This window comes from Musa acuminata, chromosome BXJ2-8, assembly GCF_036884655.1.
Source record: "Musa acuminata AAA Group cultivar baxijiao chromosome BXJ2-8, Cavendish_Baxijiao_AAA, whole genome shotgun sequence".
Classification (NCBI taxonomy): Eukaryota; Viridiplantae; Streptophyta; class Magnoliopsida; order Zingiberales; family Musaceae; genus Musa; species Musa acuminata.
This window is the reverse complement of record NC_088345.1, coordinates 46,445,733-46,462,897: the sequence shown is the minus strand read 5'-3', so window position 1 is coordinate 46,462,897 and position 17,165 is coordinate 46,445,733. Positions and strand designations below refer to the sequence as shown.

Genomic DNA, 17,165 nt, shown 5'->3' with positions numbered 1-17,165 from the left:
AATGACCTACTTAGTTTATTTTTTTATACGTGATTATGAGCTTCTCGTACCGTACATGTGCCATACGCAATTAATGCACCGTATATGAATGTTATAAGGACAGTAGAAAATGATATTGTGAACAATGAGCTATGTTCATGAAATATATGTGATTGTGATAATCGACTGTTTGAAAAGGTAACCTTTGCTCCATAATTACGGTGTCATTGAAGAAAGAACCAAAAATATCAAGCAATTGATCTTAAGAAAACAAAAGCATCATTGTCAACGAAACCCAACTTTTCAACTTGTGGACACCACAATTTAGTGAGAGAAAGATCGATTAACTTATAGGGCAACACAAACTTAGTGTACTCTTAATCCATCCTTTCTTCATTGTTGCATAAGAAAGCAGTAAAATCAAGATGAATTTTTTTTATCATGTATAAAAATGTTAAAGTAGATGATAAGATTACATGACTAGAGATGAAGGGAAAATGATCCTTATATCCAATCAATACATCCATTATATATGGTGGTGCTGTTGTCACTATTGATAGACATGGCACAACAATTTTTGTCTGAATTCATATGACATTGACATATATCAAAATCTGACATTCATGGCGAATTTTCAAAAAAGCTCTTTAATTTTGATTTTTTTATTTTTTATTCTATAGAGTGTTCCAAGTTTAAAAAAATTTTGAGAACACTCATTTTTTAGAAATGATCATTTTACGTTTGTCAATCACTATTCTCTACTTGTTGGTCATACCCTTTTGCCCTATGCCTAGCAACCTTGTCTGGCCTTTGTCATCTCCTCGTTGCTCTCACATGAGGTTTTATCATTACATATAGCCCTTGTATTAGGGCCCATCGTTACCCTACAACCCTCGTGTGAGGGCCTATCAAATTTGTATCGCCCCACCCCCCCCTCCCCCTTCGTTAATACTTCCCTTGGCTCTCGTCATCCCATCATTGCTCGCAACTCTTGTGCAAAGCCCTATTGTCACCTATAGCTCTCACACGAAGGTTAATCATCTTTCTCTATCAAACACAAGATTGCCCCATTCCTTATAGTCCTTATGTGAGGCCTAACCATACCCATATAGGGTTTCTTGACTAACTCTTAGTGACATTGTTAATGGTAAGTGGGTCGAGTGGTTAGATGTAGATAAAGGTATAACTAGGGCTTGAGCTATAGCAATAGAAATATGCATAATTTTTTTAATATTATAAAGATAAAAAAGTATCTTCATATAACTATCTGAAAATATTTCAAACGTTTTACGTGAAAAACTCAAAGTTTTTTTTCTTCAGAAATTCACCAATAACTATTAAGTTAACAAATAAAATTAATGATTCACACGATTTATTCGTTAAAAAAACACTTCGAGATGGATATATATATATATATATATATAGGTGCATTACTATAAATATATAGAAAATAAATAAATAAAATATTAATATCATAAGATAAGATATGCCGCAGGTGCATTGGAAGAAGCCTTATTCTCGCAGCAGCCTCCATTAAACTGCGCCCGGGGACCTATTTTAGTTCACCCTTTCTCCTGTGGCGCGCGGCGCGCCTATAAATTCTCCAAATTCTTTATCCGCTGTGTCCTTCTCGTTTCACCCCATCTCTCTTTCTCTCTCTCGCTCCCTCCTAATCCTTACGGCGGAGGAGGAGCCTTCGCCTCGCCCTCCCATCGAGATCCGCCCGCCATAAAGGTTTCCGTTCCGATCCGACCCGATCATGGAGAGGGAGAGAGCACGGGCCCGGTGGAGGCGGGCACTGGCGGCGGTGATGGCGCCCCGGCTGGCGGAGGCCGAGGAGGACGTGGCGGCGGACGAGGAGTTGGAGGAGCCGATGGGGTCGTCGCGCGGCAGCCTCATCGCGCTCCTGGCGTCCGACCTCCGGCTCGGCATCGCCTGCAGGCCCAGTGGCGAGAAGCTCCTCGATCGCTTCGTCATCCTCCCTGATAACTGGTAACAATTTCCCCCTCCCTCTTCCTTCGCTCCTTCCTTTCTTTTCTCCTTCTATTTTTTAGTCTTAGATGAGTTTTTCCGCAAACTCGATTGCGATCCACGAAATGGACGTCGACGGTAGCGTTAAGATGGCACTTCAACGGACGGTTAGAAAGTGCGTCATCTCAACAGAAGTATCATATAACTCTCTCTGTCTAGTTCACACTAAGTAGTAATACAAATTGATGCCATCAACGGATTGGCCAAACCCTGGCGGGTCCGTGCGGGACCCAACCCTCCCTTTCATAACATGTGAAAGGAGAACTTAAGAGACTGGTCAATGAACCTTATCGAAGTCCCCTTGTTATGCATCAATATCAAATTCGGATTGCCGTGAACTTTCTGGCAAATCACGATATAAAGTGTAAAAACTAGTCATGTTCATTAACCAAGAGTTGAATCCAGGATTGTCTTCTCCATACACGGACACACAAAGGTTAGAAAAAGAAAACTATCAGTTTCACACATACATGTCATGTGTGAAAGAAAACAAAAGCATAAACCTCAATCGACTCTTCAGAGTCAGCTAAATTGATGGTAAAATAGACTTACAAGGGTTGCGTGGTGTGGTTTGTGTGTAGCCTTCCAGCTGGTGGAGATGTTCGACGTTTGAAGTTGATCAGAAATTTGTCGTGTTGCTACGTTCCATGTTCTTGCTAAGACCTGTTTAACTTATATTGTGGATATGCATATATACTTCGCTGTATGGCTTAGACTCCGCGATCCTCGCAAATTTAAAATGGCATTACGTACTGGTACATCGTCTGCAGCTGTTCGCCGCTTAGGCGACCAGTGCAGAGCTGCGCTGTACAAGAAGTGCCTGTGCCGCATGTTGGTACTACCTCAGCTGTTTTGGCCATGTCAGGGTACATCTAATTTGCAGACATGGCTACTTTTTATTGGACAAAATGGTGGGTCCTACTGTCCTGTGGACCTCGAGCTGCCAACCCACGGGGCCGAGTTCACGTTTCCAAACGAGTTAGCCGCAGTTGAGGCCCAATTGTGTTATGGTTACTCTCGGTGAGATTCGATTAACGGTACAACTGGCCGAGGCGCTGATGGTGGTGGTGGTGGTGGTGCAGGTGGTACCAGTTATGGACGCAGTTCATATTGCTGTGGGCGGTGTACTCGTCCTTCTTCACGCCGATGGAGTTCGGTTTCTTCCTTGGGCTTCCGAAGAACCTATTCCTTCTCGACGTCGCTGGACAGGTCGCCTTCCTCGTCGACATCTTCGTCCAATTCCTCCTCGCCTACCGGGATCCCCACACGTACCGCATGGTACGCAACCCCACGGCCATTGCCTTGCGGTAATCTCGTTTTTGTTCATACTCCTTATGCATTTGGATTAATAACTTCGGAAATAATTTTCATCTGAGGTTTTCCTGATGTTCTCAGGTACATGAAATCGAACTTTGTTTTTGATTTGCTCGGCTGCCTTCCTTGGGATTATATTTATAAGGTAACGTTCTAATTTCATATCTCTGCTTTTGGTTCAAGCAGATGATGTATGACGTTTCTGCCAGCAAAATTTCCATCGGATTTTTTTTTTGCTTTACCTTTAACAAGAGTGTATTTGGGAGCCCTTTAGGACGTCGATCAGTCTTTGGAATTTTCTACTTAGTCACAAGATCATCAATCGGCAATAATTCAACTATATGAAAAAACTATGGCAAAGGTGTACAAAGAATTCATGCTCACCTTCATCCTCAAAACCATTATGGAAATGAAGAATGTGAAGTCCTATTAGATTGTATGCATGTCTGTCTGCATAATAAGGACTGGACAATTAAAACTAAATATAAAAGCTGCTACTAAAAGAAGAAAATTAGTGTAATTAGTTTATACTTTATAGCAAGGTTCGCTGTATCGTACCGTACCAACGTTTCGACCCGGGCTTGGTATGATACGGTACCGGTATATCGAGCGGTACATCAGGGCGTACCGAGCGGTACACCCTGGTATACCGAGCAATTTTATATTTTTTATACTGTAGTAGTGCTACAGTATAGTACTGTAGCATTGCCGCGGTGCTACAGTAAAAAACTGTAGCACTATAGCGGTACCGGACGGTCCGCGTACCGGTAACCTGTCGGACCGGTACATACCGCCCAGTATGTACCGCCCGGTATAGGCGGTACGCTTCGGTATGACAGACCTTGGTTTATAATACCTTTTTATAAATCTTCTTAGATGCTTCTGGAATTAAACATTGACTCGAGATTTATTCAAGTTATTGTCAATTGACAATTAAGTAATTTGGTTGATGGGAGTTACTAGAATAACTGTCAAGCAGATTTTTGAATAATTTAAATCTTGAATCTTGCTAATAAAGTGGATTAAGAGAAATCTAAATTGCAGAAGGCAAGATCAACCATAATTCAAGCCAGCAATTTCGAAAACCATTCCTTTTGTATTAACTAAGTTGTAAAATTATTGAACCTGTAACTCCAAAGACCATTCCTCTTCTATTAATTGCCTTGAAAATTGAAGGCATGCCAAATTGAAACTGGGGGCTTAAAGGACCTTAATATGTAAATAAAATAACTGGCAGAAAAAATGCTAGGGAAGTATTTGAATTGAGTGTTCAAGTTTTGAGCTTTGGTTATTATTGAAAAAAATGTTTGGCTCATTTATTTGTGACTTTTTGGCCCTTCTCCATATTAGTTGACTTTCATGATTGTTTGCTATTAACTTATTATTAAGCTTGAATGAAAGGAGCGTTATTAGCAAACTAAAGGTGAACAAGTGCTATTACTTTACAATATATCAAAGTCATTAGAAAAAAGGATGTGGTTTTTACATTATTTTTGATGTCTCAACTCTCAAGTAACTTACTTTCCTTTGACCCTTCTACTTTAGGTTGTTTTTTTGCATGTATAAGCTTAGTCAAGAGTTTCTATTGTTCAATTTGCTGATACAGGCTTCAGGAAATAAAGAAGAAATAAGATACCTACTGTGGATTCGATTAACTCGGGTTCGCAAAGTCACAGCTTTTTTTCAGAAGATGGAGAAGGATATTCGCATCAATTACTTGTTCACAAGAATTGTTAAACTTATAGTTGTGGAACTCTATTGCACACATACAGCTGCCTGCATTTTTTATTACCTAGCAACCACTCTGCCTGAATCTATGGAAAGTTATACGTGGATAGGAAGCTTAAAGCTGGGTGATTACAACTATAACCATTTCAGAAAGATTGATCTTTGGAGGCGCTACATAACATCATTATATTTTGCCATAGTAACCATGGCAACTGTTGGTAAGTATTCGTCAACATTTTATTTAAGAAAAATAAATATAAGTATGCAATTATGTGTTTCACAAATAATAAGAGAGGCTCTATTACTATAGGTTATTCCTTTCATCAAGAAACAGAGCAATCATCTTCTAAATAGACATACCAAGTTGCACTCTCCTAAATATGCAAAAATCAATTGTCAAGTTTTTTATTTAGACCTTCATGTTGTTTTGTGGTATCCTTAACTAGTTTTATGCTGAAGTGTGTACATGCAGAACCAACCTTGTGCTTACAAGTATGAAGTTTGACATTGTATTTTGCCAAAAATGTTCAGGAGCATCTGTTTGATGTATTGTTATCTCATTCTGAAGCAACTTGTATTTCTGGACATCCCATATCTTGCTAACCTCCATTTTCTCTTTTATCTTACTTGGACATCAGTGTTATACAACTGTTTGAGACCCTAACTGCTGCAAGTCTTTTATGTTGATAACTTGACATGATCCATGAATTCTTGTGCATTTTCTGTTACAATTAAGCAATAATTTGCTTATGCAACGAAATTTCTTTTACATTCAATATACACATGGACAGTTTTTTGTATAACTAAACCAAGGATTGAAATATTGTACCGTACCAAAGTTTTGACATTCTCTCAGTATGATACGGTACTATATACCGAGCGGTATACCGCTCGGTATATATATATATTTTATATTTATAAGTAAAAAAAAAAAAATTCGGCGACATCGCCTCTCTCTCTCTCTGTGTGTGTGTATATATATATATATATATATATATATAATCTTTTATTTATATATCTATTTATTTGTATATTTATATATAAAAGTTTTTAAAAAAATGTGTGATGTCGCCTCTCTTCTCCCCAGGCGGGGTGACATTGCAGAAAAATGAGGCGACGTCGCCTCTATATATATATATATATAAAATAAATATCGTCCGATAGCGAGCGGTTCGCGTACCAGTTTACTATCGAACCGATACATACCGCTCGGTACCATTCGAAACTGTATACCTTGAACTAAACTATAGTTTGCATATGTAACCTAATTCTTCACGTTCATAGTTTTTATGGACAAGGTTTTGGCCATTTGAGCTGTTCACGTAGCTTTATTGTCCTTTAATTCTCATTTTTTCTAATAAATAAATTTTCTCTAATAATTTTCTGTTCTAGCTGATGAAACTATAATATTTCTCGGTTGGATCTTTGTATTATAAATTTAGCTTAATCTAGTCACTTGGAAGCTTGTTAGACAAGTTAGTTAAAACATCATATTACTGTGGAAGATTAATTTGTTCTGCTGTGCTGGCTTGGATTTTGAAGCACAAAACTTTTCAGGATAATAATGAAAAGTAGTACAACAATAAACATTGTTTGAAGATAAATTCTAACGTTGATCTCTGAAGTTGGATGTCTTAAATTAAGAAGAAAAGAGCAAAGGTGTCATGTAATTTGGAAACTGCAAAAAATATATCAGATGAATATTATATATTCATATACAAATATGTATGATATTTGTATGTGAAATTTTCTTCTTTTCTTACCATATATGTTCTCCAAACACTAGCTTTAATACTCTTGATGTGTCATCTAAGACTCATCTAATTGGTATTTAATGATCTACTTTACAACAGATTGTCATAATTTTATATGATTTTTTTTCTTTCTGAAATTCTCAATTTTTTTACTCTGATGATTACAGGTTATGGAGACATACATGCAGTCAATCCCAGAGAAATGGTATTTATTATGATCTATGTCTCTTTTGATATGATTCTGGGAGCTTATCTTATTGGTAATATGACTGCACTGATTGTGAAAGGATCAAAAACAGAAAGGTTTAGAGACAAAATGAAAGATCTTATACGATACATGAACAGAAACAGATTAGGGAAGGACATACGTGACCAGATTAAAGGACATGTGCGCTTGCAGTATGAAAGCAGCTATACTGAAGCTTCAGTTCTCCAAGATATTCCAGCTTCAATTCGTGCTAAGGTGCAAATGACAAGAATCCCTGGACCATTATGAGTAAAACAGTTACAACTCTTCATTCCATTTCCATTTTCTGGTGTTTCATGTCTACCTTATTACGTGATACTTATGTTTTTATAGACTTTTGAGTCCTAAATTTCTTATTTCCTGAACTGTTAGGACGGAAAAATTTATCTTGTATTACTTATTCTTGTATGAGTTTGCAGCTTACCAGTATAGCATATCCTGTTCATATGTTGAAAAGAATGAAAAAAAAACTTACAAGTTCTAGTAGAACTGTTATATCATTCATCATATCCTTTGTTGATGATGTTGATGTCTTTGCTCCATACCTTATTTTTTGTGATATTTTGTAATAACAAACTGATCCTTTTTTTGCAGATTTCTCAAACTTTATACAGACCATGCATTGAAAATGTTCCACTCTTAAAGGGATGCTCATCAGAATTCATAAATCAGATTGTAAGCCTTCTCTATCTTGTTATTAAGCAAGTGATTTTATAGCTAAAATTTTCCACATTATGTTGTAATTACTGTCAATAAATCATTCAAGTGCTGAATGCCTCATTCATATAAATATCATGTTCCCTCTTGACGGCTAAAATGAATACTTGTTGCCTTCATGTCCCCATGATATATTCGTATTGGCTTTTAAAAGATTGCTTCATAGAATACACTTTTGATTGATTACTACTCATGATGTCGATTTTATAGGTTGTTTGATTTTTAACATCATTGACCATTGGAGAATCACATAGAAAACAAAAAAGGTTCTTGATTCACTGGAAGGCATTTTAATATAGTGGGTGGGCCTGTGACTTAGGCTTCATGTACCCAAATTATAAAGTCAGCATCCCACATGCAGGAGCAAGGCTTCATAAAACTCACCCTTCTAGAACCCACTTAAGTGAGAACCTCATTGAACTTAGCTGTCATTTCAGTGAGATTCACATGGGCAAACAACATATACAGAAACTGCACACTTCTAACTTGAGATTCTCATTTGTACTGAACTGTAACGAATGACTGGCCTTACAAGTTTCAACTATTTTGCAAAATTTTTGTTTTAATCAAAAGGTCACACGAACATAACACAACCCTCAATACTCCCTTTCCAATTTTTCGACCCTACTATCCATCAATCTTAATGATAAGTTTTTGTCTCTGTGTTAATAAATTTGTATTTCATATATCCAGTCTTAGTCCTACTTAATAAAAAATCTAAAAGTTGGTTTTACTTTAATGAACATAGAACATGTTTTAATTCACTAAATTAGTGCATTTAGCTCCATAATCTTAGGACAGAATGGTTTGATTCTAGAATAAATCCAATCAACTCCCAAATTGTTCTAACTCAGGTCATGTAAGGGATGCATCAAATCAACATTCTGAAGCTTCCTCAATTAGCCTCTATTTTTTCTTTTGTCTAAGAATGTACTACTGACCATGTATTTAATACAATCCTGTCATAAAAACTTTAAAGAAATTATGCTTCATCTTGTGTTGCAAATCTTCTTCCTCTGAACCAAACTGCTTTTTCTTCTTCAATTTTATTGGCTGGTGATTTTAACACAATGAACTGGGAAGGCATTGTCTCATGTTGTCCAAAAATAGATTGTTCTTCTAGATTATTTCAATTAAAAAACAGTATTTAATTCATTGATATGATGTTGCAGGTAATCAGGCTGCAGGAAGAGTTTTTCCTTCCAGGTGAACTGATTCTGGAACAGGGCAATGCAGTTGACCAGCTATATTTTGTTTGCCATGGTGTTCTGGTAACAATCATAATCTATGATTCTGTACATCATTCTTCTCTTTAGATATTTTATTTGTTAGGGTCCAACTTATGGTCATAGTTAAGCAGGAATTCTAATTATATACAATAGTTAGCATAGTAAACATTTCTCATTTTGAGCGCTTTATGTATTTGAATAAGCAGTGTACATAACTTTTGTTAATGGTGCATAACAATTTTCACTTTGGCTATTCACAAGCCCTAAAGGAGTGGGGCTTTAAAATTAAAAGATATTTTTTTTATTGGACTGGATTGAACTGCTTGAAATGGGGTGGTTCATATACCAGTTCATGCTTGGACCACTATATACTGATTATTATGGATCGGTACAGGCAGAATAGAATTCTTTGGGATTTTACAAATCAGGGTTCTCAATTTCGATGTGTACCATCTGGTACGAGCAATGCATACCGATCCGAGAAAGTACCAATACATGGACCACTCTCTACTGGGTGATACTAGTGTTTTGACTGGTATTGAGGTGTACCGACTAGTATCGAGGCATACCGACTAGTACCACCTCGGATTTCAACCGTTATCGAGGTACGGTGTGGTAGGTTGAGGTATTTTTAAGGTTTTAGAGCATGTCGTCAATATGCCTTGGTGTATTGACGGTGGATACCAGTATATACTGTACGGAGAAGAGCTTGGTATGCCTGTACGAATCGGTATTCAAAACCCTATTACAAACTATAAATTTTGGATTTTTTGAACCATTTATATTTGCTTGTTCATAAGATTAAATGGATGCCACGAAATGGTTTCATACATTAAGGTGCAATTTTTTTTTGTAGGACATGACATTATGTTGGTATTAAGTGATGTTTGATAAATAAAGATGATCTTATAGCAAATGAAAAGTTCATGAAAAGGAATAAGGTGGACATAATCTGATTTTTTTTGTGAGACCTAATAGTATTAAAAGGTGACACCTGCCACACATGAAAAGGAATTAGTATAGCATTAAATAACCCTCATGTTTTGGATTTTATTAGGTATAATGTGGGTTTCTTTCTCTTCCCACCCATAAACATTAGGATTATATAATAAAATTGGATTAAACATGTACAATTCCAAGTCCAACTGAGAAAATTACATTATGGACATTGCCTTTTCTATCTCTTAACACTTTTCTTCCCCCAGGAAGGAATAGCGGTTGGTGAAGATGGATCAGAAGAGACTGTTACGCAATTAGAGCCCAGCAGCTCATTTGGAGAAATTGCCATTCTTTGCAACATTCCTCAGCCTTATACAGTTCGTGTCTGTGAACTCTGTAGACTCTTGCGCCTTGATAAGCAACTTTTCACAAATATTCTGGAGGTGTATTTTGTGGATGGAAGGACAATATTGAGTAACCTTCTTGAGGTAAAGTTTTGTGCACATTACTGTCAGGCAATTCTTTGTTTGAATATCTGTCTAATGCTTGTTCCTCTGCATTTCTTTGCTAGAATCTTCATATCCACTAATTTCTTCCACAATTCTTTAAATGTTTATTAATGGAACATTTTTGTACATGAAAGGGAAACGAATCTACTTTGTGTATCAAACAACTGGAATCTGATATCACATCTCATATCGGAAAGCAAGAAGCCGAACTTGCTTTAAAGGTTAATAGTGCTGCTTACTATGGAGATCTGCGTCATCTAAAAGGTCTGATAAGAGCGGGAGCTGATCCGAAGAAGACAGACTATGATGGGCGTTCACCTTTGGTATGAATTAATGGAATACACTTTAGAACATTCTTAGTTCTAAATTGCATACTAATCATTTTCTTTCAGTGGATTATGATTAAATGTGTATTCGTGTTCTCTCTTCTCTTTGATTATATAATTTAAATGGCAAGTTTTTCTAGTTGCTTGGTGACTTTGGTCTTTCATAAGTTAACAGAAAGAGGGATAACATCAGCCAGAAAATCAACCCAAAGCTGAAACTTCCAGTTCCCCAATTCCATTAATTCTGTAACTTCTGAAATACCTTAACACTGGAGTGGTAGATAATAATTTCAAAATGAAAAGTGGACCAAGAAAAACTACAATGATATCTGAATGTTATCCTTTTCGGTTTAAGCTTATTAGTTACGGAAAGACTCTCTTTAAATAAAGGATACCTTAGTATTTCAGATGGTATTTGTCAGGATTGCTCATGCTTCTTGAGTTCTTATCATTAAGTCACCATATTGACCTATGTTGATTCCCTTGAAATTTGTAATTCTTTTGTAATTTCATTTTTAGTGTTTGACTTTAGCATGCATGACACAAGGAGGATGATTGGATCTGTATGTATTAGAGTATTTCATGGTGTAAATAGGGACATACCAATTAAAACATGCATCATTAACAATGATCATTTTGGTTAAAATATTTTATGAACACAGGAAGAAAGTTACATGTTTCAAGTTGAAACTTTCAACTGTCATGCAATGACTATTTTTACACAAAAGACCATTACTTATTATTCCATATGATTAAATACTTGATAGGAGGTCAAACTATCATGATATTTCTTTCAATTTACTCAGTTTTTGTATGAACCTATTAACTTTATTATCCTGCCCAGCATCTTGCAGCTTCAGGAGGGTTTGAAGACATCACAATATTCCTCATTAGAGAAGGCGTAAATATCAACCTTTCTGGTACCCCTTGTGTACATGTCAATTTACTTTACACAAAGCATCTTTGCATTGCTAATGTTTATGCATTATCCATGTCATCAGATAACTTCGGAAACACACCACTGTTAGAAGCTGTGAAGCATGGTCATGACCGGGTGGCTTCTTTACTCCATAGTAAAGGGGCCAAACTAGATCTTAAAGATGCTGGCAGTCAACTTTGTGCAGCTGTTGCAAGAGGAGACTCAGATTTTATTAGAAGGATTTTGATGTATGGAGTAGATCCAAACTCAAGCGATTATGATCATCGTACACCACTCCACATAGCTGCTGCTGACGGATTATATTCTATCGCAAAAATACTTTTAGAAGCTGGGGCAAGTGTTTTTGCTATTGACAGGTACTATCTTGATACATAACATTTTCTGCATCTGTTTGACATGTGCTTGTTAAGTCCCTTTTTATTCAACTATGATTACCTTGTGACACTCAATGCTTTATCATGAATTTTTGAATTTCTTTCACATGTCAAGATAATATAGTTTCAGCATCATTGTTGTGCTTCTAAAAATGGTGTATATTTGAAATTTGTTACTGTTGACAATATTTAGTGAAACATAGTTACAGACAGAAATGGGATGGAGATACACAATTTTTTTCCTTGAAAGTGTATAATATGGTACAAATATGAATACCATTATTAACACTTATGGTATTGCTATGATATAATGAATAACAGATCCACAACATTTTCCATTTAGACAAGCTACTGCTAAAATATTGTTACTCATAATATTGTTCACTCTCAACACATGGATCATCAGGAAACTTATTCTCTTGAATAGAATGAATGACTTTAGATTGCAACAACTCTTAATCTTGTCTGCCTAGTTGTACATCATAAGTTCATGTGCACAAATTGATTTGTAGTGCCTAGCACATTTTGTGGTAGCTTCTAGCAATTTGAATCTTGATCTCAGTTATGTCTGAGTTTTTTTTGTCATTTTATTTATTTTAATAAATATTGAATATTTGAATATACCCAGTAAATATTCCTTTTATATCTAAGTCATGTGTAGTTCAATACATTATCTATATTGTTGAGCCCCTAGTTCTCACATTATCTAAGTCATGTGTAGTTCAATACATTTAAGAAATTGAATCGAACAAGTGTCCTTTACAGTGCTTTGAACTATTCCAGTCTCTATTATAAAAACACATCCTTATACGAAGAATCTAACAAGTGTTTTATGCATTATCTAATTTGTAAGTGTCCAATCCATGATACATACGGTTCTCCACATGTCTATTTTATAGATGGTAATATATTTAAATCTTTTTATACTTTGAATTTCGAATATGCTCCTTTTTTTCTTATAAAAATTTAATGAAATTATAGATCTGTGATGCTATATCCTCTTTAGTAGGATGTTAGGAGCGTGGATAGGATTATTGATTTTGATAGTATTCCTATTCAGAAGTAAACATGAAAATAGGAGAAAAAGCAACAACAACCTCTTTGAGGAGTTTCTAATATTAAAGTCAATGGTCAAATTATTATCTTGCTTGAACAGAGATTGTCCATGAGGCTAGGATCCAATTATATTAACTATTCCTAACTAATCAATCATATATTCCTAACTATGTAGAACTAGGAATTTTAAACTAGGTAAAATCATATATTCCTAACTAAGTAAAATCATATATTCCTATCAAGAAGTAAACATGAAAACAGTAGAAAAAACAACAGCAATCTCTTTGAGAAGTTTCCAACGTTGAAGTCAAAGGTCAAATTCAACTGTCTTGCTTGAATAGAGATTATCTATGAGGCTATACAGTTGTAGGATCTAATTATATTGACTATTTGACTCCGTAGAACTAGAGATTTTAAATTAGGTAAAATCATATATTTCTATCAAGAAGCAAACATGAAAACAGAGAAAAAGCAACAACAATCTCTTTGAGGAGTTTCCAATCAAAGGTCAAATTCAGCTGTCTTGCTTAATTACACTGACTTGAACAGAGATTATCCATGAGGCTATACAGTCGTAGGATCCAATTACACTGACTATTTGACTATGTAGAACTAGGAGTTTTAAACTAAGTAAAAGCATGTAATACTCTATCCAAATCTAATAGGAAAAAATAATTTAAAAAAAATCTGGGAATAATTAGCACTTAAGTAATATTACCTATCTTTAGTAACCTACATTGCTCTCTTTTCTGGCTTTTCTTATCGAGTGAACTTTTTGTGGCTATATATGAAATTTTTCTAATCAATTTATATATTTGTTTAATCCATTCATGAATACAATAAATGCTTCTTTCACTTTTCATAAAGCAGTCTGACAACAACATGCAAAATAAACAAAGTAGCTTTTTCTTGTAGAAGCAAACCTGTGTACTGCAAATCTTGGATACTAGTTTTTGGATCCAATTCTTGCAGCAATTCCCCAAGTGTTTACTTGTCACAAATATCATGCCAAAGCTTTAAGAGACATCAAAACTCTTCTTATTCTTTTGATAGACTGGATTTGGCATTCAGTATGGATCTCTCTGCTATGCTTTTCTTTACTAGCAGTCTCTATTATGAATGTAAACATTAGTCGCAGAAATTGCTAAACTGCAGGTGGGGAAGTACTCCATTAGATGAAGCAGTAAAATGTGGAAGCCAATCGTTGATGATGATGCTGGAAGATGCAAAACTTGAAGAGCTCTCCAAGTTTCCTGATCGTGGTACACAAACTCAAGGTAGATGCACTGTAGCTCTCAAACACTTTCCACATTGCTTCTCAGATCTTGCATTCTCATAGCTGATTCTTAAATTTAGTTTTACATTTCAGGATAAATTGCTTTCTACCCTAGACTTTTAGTTTGAATCCACAACTAATGCTAAAATTGGTATCCATCATTATTCCATTTTTTTATTGCAACATTATACATCATTCACTTTCCTATCAACACCCACTTAATATGCCAATCAGGTCCGAATATTTCAATCATTGTTCCCATCCAAGAAAGCACCAAAAAATGAACCATATAGCTCAGTACCATTTGGACATATCAGTTTTTTTTATATTATTTTTCTTGGCAGTAATATTTGCAGCAACTGATATCTTGACTGAAGTACAATGTCACCAGTCATAAAAGATCCCTAATACATCGTGTTCCATATAGCCAAATATCATTGGACATATCACATTTTTTATTATCGATTCCAATGATAAATAAAAGATAGTAATAGGTCAGAATATTATTTAGTATTTGTGTACTATACCAGGTTATCAAAATTGAATTACTTAGTATTTACCAGAATCTTTGTTATAACTAATATCCTGACATTTTTATCAGAATATTACTTAGAATTTGGGTACCATGCCAGTCTGACAGGTTGCCAATATTGAACTAGTATTTAAATCTTTGTTATAAACTAGTATCTTGACCAAAATAAAATGTTACAATCCATAAGAAATCCTTATTTATTATGGTTATTCTGTAAATACTGCTTGGGTTGTCAGATTTGCAACCAATGTCTTGACCAAGTAATCCCTAATTTATCTATTTTTCTGTAAATAACTGCTTGGCATTTTATAAATACCCCTAAATTATTATCTCAAGTCCTGTGTGCATCATTGTTTATACGGCTTGCACCAAACATTTTACATGTACAAAAACACTATATTTTGACATTTTCTTGTCATTCTTTTTCCACTCAGACAAAACCCAACCCCGGAGGAGATGCACGGTGTTCCCTTTCCACCCATGGGACCCAAAAGAAAAGAGAAAGGAGGGAGTAGTGCTGTGGGTACCTCTCACCATGGAAGAACTCATCGAGTCCTCGCAAGAGCTGCTAAACTGCTCAGGCTCACGAATTCTATCAGAGGAGGGAGGGAGGATATCTGATGTAGCCATGATATGTGACAACCAGAAGCTGTACCTTGTTGCAGATTAAGACACTGCTACGAAGAATAACCAGCTCAGTTGCCCTACGTTATTAACACAGAGGTGAGATCAGATTATTTGTCACATGTATCATACAAAATGTGTATCACATGGCAAGCCGTCGGCCGAACAATTTTTACAGTTGAAATCATTAAATCATTAATGATTTAAATCATTAAATTAAATTTCTTGTTGATCAATCATCTACTGATACATTACGACGTGTGATCTGACATAAACAGTCAGCCGTATTCAACAAGGCACTGAGTAACAAATGCAAACTTGATGTTTCCAAATCATCTGACATTTCTAAGCTTGATATTTCAGGTACGCAATGGTGACAGGAATCAAAGACAGTATCAACTTGTTCGATTCAAGGCATTGGAAAACAACATAAAATAGACAGGAACTGTGAAGAACATATTGAAACGTAAGGTTGATGTTATAACGGTGGCTGAAAGTGTGAGAAAGCGTGGACTCTGAGGTGGATGGAAACATACCTGTAAAGTACATACGTAGGGATAGCAGCGGAGTGCTTCTTTTTGGGTATTCGCACCTACCTACGAGTCCAATTATTGTTCTCATTAATCTATGTTTTCAATGAATATGTCAAGTAAAATAAACATTCAAATCGGGTGGGTTTAGAATTGGTTCACAAACTCAAGTAGTGTTCGAGTTCTGAAAAAAAGGATATGATGAAACGTACGAGTTCTTTATTGGTCGTCAATCCTAATTACATGATGCAAATATGTTCTTCAAAATTTGTGTGTACTATCATTTTTTATCCGGTGAAAAATGTTGATGAACTGATGCGTCGTGGCTGATGAGTCAACACGACCTGGTCCACGGGTTGATGTCGGGAGCCTTTGGTCGGCTGAGCTGATTGTCGAGGTCGGTCAAGCCCTCGAAACGAGGTGTGTGGCGTCGAAATATTGATTGGTATCTCTCGGTTCGGACGTTGGTTGGCGGCTCATCGTCGGGATGCTGGTTGACGATTCTTGGTCGGAATGCTCGTGGCTCGGGGGGTGGCCGCTTTCCTGCAAGGATGGGCCTCGTCGGGTAATTGCCAACTTTGGCCCCTTCGACGAGTAAGTCAATGCTGGATTGATTTATTTTTTGTCTCCCCTAGACCAAATGCCGGTTGGGAGTTTTTATACTACTATACGATGGTCAATTGTGATTTTTGGCGTGATGATCGATCCTTGAGAGGTGAGATGGTACCTTTGTGCGGTTGTTGTCCCGGGACGTACCGAGCAACGTTTTGATACGGATTCTGGCTCGACGTGTGAGGATGCTCCTCTTACTAACTTAACAGTAGCATGGCGTGGCATTAATCGTGACGTGGCCTGAACCTAAAATATACATTATCAAAATTGATCTAATTTGATTTGATTTTCAAATATTATAACGTATATAAAAGATTAAAAAATTACTCTTTTGATGATGCGTTACTTGTGGGTGGACGAAAAAATTTGTTAGGTAAAAAATATTTATATCTCATATCTTAGGTTGTTTAGATTAACGCTACTATAATTATAAAATTTGTTTGAACTA

General features: G+C 36.0%; 1 protein-coding gene across 1 annotated transcript; it reads left to right on the top strand.

Annotated features, from left to right (window-relative positions):
• Positions 1-1,562: 1,562 nt before the first annotated feature.
• On the top strand, positions 1,563-16,382 carry LOC103995260 (potassium channel KOR1). The gene is made up of 14 exons (XM_065122016.1): positions 1,563-1,971; positions 3,093-3,317; positions 3,406-3,469; positions 4,931-5,270; positions 6,974-7,269; positions 7,648-7,728; positions 8,943-9,041; positions 10,205-10,426; positions 10,582-10,770; positions 11,618-11,693; positions 11,775-12,069; positions 14,299-14,420; positions 15,386-15,674; positions 15,939-16,382. Exons 1-13 carry the CDS (start codon positions 1,739-1,741, stop codon positions 15,619-15,621), a joined length of 2,478 nt encoding a protein of 825 aa, XP_064978088.1. The 5' UTR covers positions 1,563-1,738; the 3' UTR covers positions 15,622-15,674; positions 15,939-16,382.
• Positions 16,383-17,165: the final 783 nt, after the last annotated feature.

Coding starts and splice junctions, on each gene's coding strand:
- LOC103995260 (XM_065122016.1), top strand. CDS start 1,739: ATGGAGAGGGAGAGAGCACGGGCCCGGTGGAGGCGGGCACTGGCGGCG. Junction 5,271..6,973: donor AGTAACCATGGCAACTGTTG/GTAAGTATTCGT, acceptor TGATGATTACAG/GTTATGGAGACATACATGCA. Junction 10,771..11,617: donor ATGATGGGCGTTCACCTTTG/GTATGAATTAAT, acceptor TATCCTGCCCAG/CATCTTGCAGCTTCAGGAGG.